Here is a 3,311-nt window from a genome sequence, read left to right on the forward strand (position 1 = left end):
TTCCGTTTTGGCGGGTATTGGTTCAGTATTGATGTTCATGATTTTATTATTACATATTACAATCAGTGGAATATCGAGAGATCTTTATCTACGATTACTTTTGCTCGATTTCCGTCTGTCCACTACCACGTAAACAGTATTTCTTTTTTTCTTTTTCGAAGGTCCCGACAGTTGAAAATATAATAACAACGTTTTCAGGAAAGTCAGAGGCACAGTTTCTTTTAACAACGAAAATCTCATATCCTGACACCACACAATAGATGTGTCCCCATAATAGACAAGGTCCATTTTCTTTCACTGGACAATGTCACCAAATGACAAATAAACCGCCGTTTTTCACTGTTGTTGTTCTTGCTAATGATGGTGCTTTTGGTGTTGACGTTGTCGCTGGTCCTCTGTGTCTTCTTTTTGTTGTTGTTTACTGTGTTCTCTTCCCTTCTTCTTCTTCTTCTTCTTTTTTCTTTTTCTTCTTCTTCTTCTTCTTCTTCTTCTTCTTCTTCTTCTTCTTCTTCTTCTTCTTCTTCTTCTTCTTCTTCTTCTTCTTCTTCTTCTTCTTCTTCTTCTTTTCTTCTTCTTCTTCTTCTTTTTCTACCTCCTCCCCTCCTCCTTCTCCTCCAGCCCCTCAAACCACCTCCTCCCTCCTTTCTCTTCCTCCTCCTCCTTCTTCTCCCCCTCCTCCTCCTCCTCCTCCTCCTCTTCCTTCTTCCCCTTCTTTTTTTTCCTCCTCCCCCACCTCCTTCTCCTCCTGCTCCTCCTCCTTCTTCATCTTTTTTCTTCTTCTTCTCCTCTTCCTCCCCCCTCCCCCCTCCCCCTCTCCATATTTTCCCCCCACCAATGCTCTCCCTGGGGAATAACGATTTATATACCTTCTGTCAGCCTCATTATAACCATACAGAGAGCGGGAGGCTGACTCGATCTGCATAATGCGTTTTTTAAGGGTCTTGTGGTTTCTTTTATGCTCTCTCTCTCTCTCTCTCTCTCTCTCTCTCTCTCTCTCTCTCTCTCTCTCTCTCTCTCTCTCTCTCTCTCTCTCTCTCTCCCCCTCTCTCCTTTCCCCCCCCCCCCCCAAGATTCATGTGGCGATTTACGAAATTAGCGAATGGAGGAGAATTTCTTTCTCTCTCTCTCTCCTCTCTCTCTTCTCTCTCTCTCTCTCTCTCTCTCTCTCTTCTCTCCCCCTTCCTTCTTTCTTTCTCTCTTTTTCTTTCCCTTTCCCCTTCAACGAATTCTATTGAAACTGAAGAAATTAGCGAAGGAAAACCTTTCCAGATAACCAGCGGGAAGAAGAAGGTAAAAACCCAGCTCAAGAATGCCATACTTTCCTGGCATCATATTTGTCACAGTAACAAGCTGTCCCAATCAATAATGGGAGCTCGAGGTAATGGCAGGCAGAGGTGTTGGCGAGAGCAAGATATCTCACAGCCGAGATCCCAAACTACGATGGGGGGTGGGGGGGTGGGGGGAAGGTTGATCTATCATACTAAGACTGTATATCTTATATCCGGATCCTTGAAGGAATTGTTTGACACGATCTTCTTATACAAGAATCTTAGCGACAGTAGGAATTCTTAATGTAACTTTAGAAATGTCAGTTTAAAAAATACAATGCTTTTACCTTTGCGTTATTTTGGTATACAAAATTGATTTTTCTGCTTCAAAGAATGTATTCCACAATTTCTTTAGGCATACGATCGTAAGACCAGTTAGTCTAAGAACCGTCAATCAAAGAGACATTCAGTCTAAGAGCCAGTCAATCTGAGATTCAGTCAGTCTAATAGCTAGTCAATCAAAGAGACAATCAGTCTTAGTGCCAGTCAGTGTAAGAACTAGTCAGTCTAAGAGTCAGTTAATCTAGGAATCAATTAGTCTAAGAGCCAGTTAATCTAAGAACCAATTAGTGTAAGAGCCAGTCAGTCAAAGAGCCAGTCAATCTGAGAATCAGTCTAAGAGCCAGTCAATCAAAGAGCCAGCCAATCAAAAAGCCAGTCAGTCTAAGAGTCGGTCTAAGAACCAGTCAAAAAGGCATTCAGTCTAAGAGCCAGTCAGTCAAAGAGCCAGTCAGTCCAAGAGTCGGTCAGTCTAAGAATCAATCAATCAAAGAACCAGTCAATCAAAGAAGCAGTCAGTGTAAGAGCCAGTCAGTCAAAGAGCTAGTCAGTCTAATAGCCAGCCAGTCTGTGCCAGTTAGTCTAAGACCCAGTCAGTCTGGGCCAGTCAGTCTAATATCCAGTGGGTCTAAGATCCAGTCAATCAAAGAGTTTGTGGCTGATATTCTGGTGCTCTGTTACCAAAACAATCCTCTCCCTGCGTGATTTTGTTTCTCTTTTATCACTACCTGTCTCTCTTTTCATCTCTCTCTTCTTTTTCCTATTTCTCTTTTTCTTGTTTTCTTTTCTTTTGTTCGATCTTTACCATCTTTTTTCTCGTTCCTTCTCTCTTCTTCTCTTCTAATTTATTTTGATTTTAATATTATTTTTCCCCTTTTTCCTTACCTTATCATATCTTATCTTAACTTTACTCTTCTCTTTTCTAATCCTTTCCTTCCTTCCTTTTACTTCTCTTCTATTTTATTCTCTTTTCTTCTGTTTTCTCTCCTCTACTCATCTCTTTCCCTTACTTATTTTCTGTTATGTTCTTTCCCCTTTTACTCTCACTTCGCACTTCCACCTGTTTAGGAAATGTTCCTCAATAATTCGCCAGAGCACGTAAACCACATTCAGAAAGACGTATCAGTCAAGCGATCCATTCTCATGTGGATATCTGCGCTAACTCCTTGGAAATAACATGCGGTGACCTTGTTTAAGTGACTTTGGTTGAAAGGTCACTCGTTATCACTCTATTTATATATCTATAGGTATCAATACCCATCTGCCTATTTATTTGCCCCTTAAACTATTTTTCTTATATTGATATCTCTATCCATAACTATCTATATGGATATAGTCTGTATCAGTATCTGCATCTATACGTATCTGTCTGTCAATGTATCTATCTATATCTTCTTATATCAATATATGTATCTACACATATCTGTCTATTTCATCTATATCTCCTTGGCTGTCTATTCATCTATGTTTATCATTGTCTGCATCTATTCCCACCTGCCTGTTTACCTATCTATCAATCTGTTTATATTAATGTCAGAATCAATACATAGATTTGTCTATTATGATCAGTTAGGAAAATGATACCAGGTAATTTTCTTTCTCGGGCAGCACAAGGCAAAGAATTAGGACAGGCATATATCTACCTTTTTTCCTCCTCTCTCTCTCTCTCTCTCTCTCTCTCTCTCTCTCTCTCTCTCTCTCTGT

General features: G+C 40.2%; 1 protein-coding gene across 1 annotated transcript; it reads left to right on the plus strand.

The window, feature by feature from the left end:
• Nucleotides 1-1,898: 1,898 nt before the first annotated feature.
• LOC138861168 (fap1 adhesin-like) lies at nucleotides 1,899-2,312 on the plus strand (the record flags this gene model as incomplete). The annotated part of the gene is made up of 1 exon (XM_070120041.1): nucleotides 1,899-2,312. A coding segment is annotated over one exon (414 nt), but the record flags the coding sequence as incomplete, so codon positions are not given.
• Nucleotides 2,313-3,311: the final 999 nt, after the last annotated feature.

Source organism: Penaeus vannamei, unplaced genomic scaffold (genome assembly GCF_042767895.1).
Source record: "Penaeus vannamei isolate JL-2024 unplaced genomic scaffold, ASM4276789v1 unanchor1944, whole genome shotgun sequence".
In the NCBI taxonomy this organism is placed as follows: domain Eukaryota; kingdom Metazoa; phylum Arthropoda; class Malacostraca; order Decapoda; family Penaeidae; genus Penaeus; species Penaeus vannamei.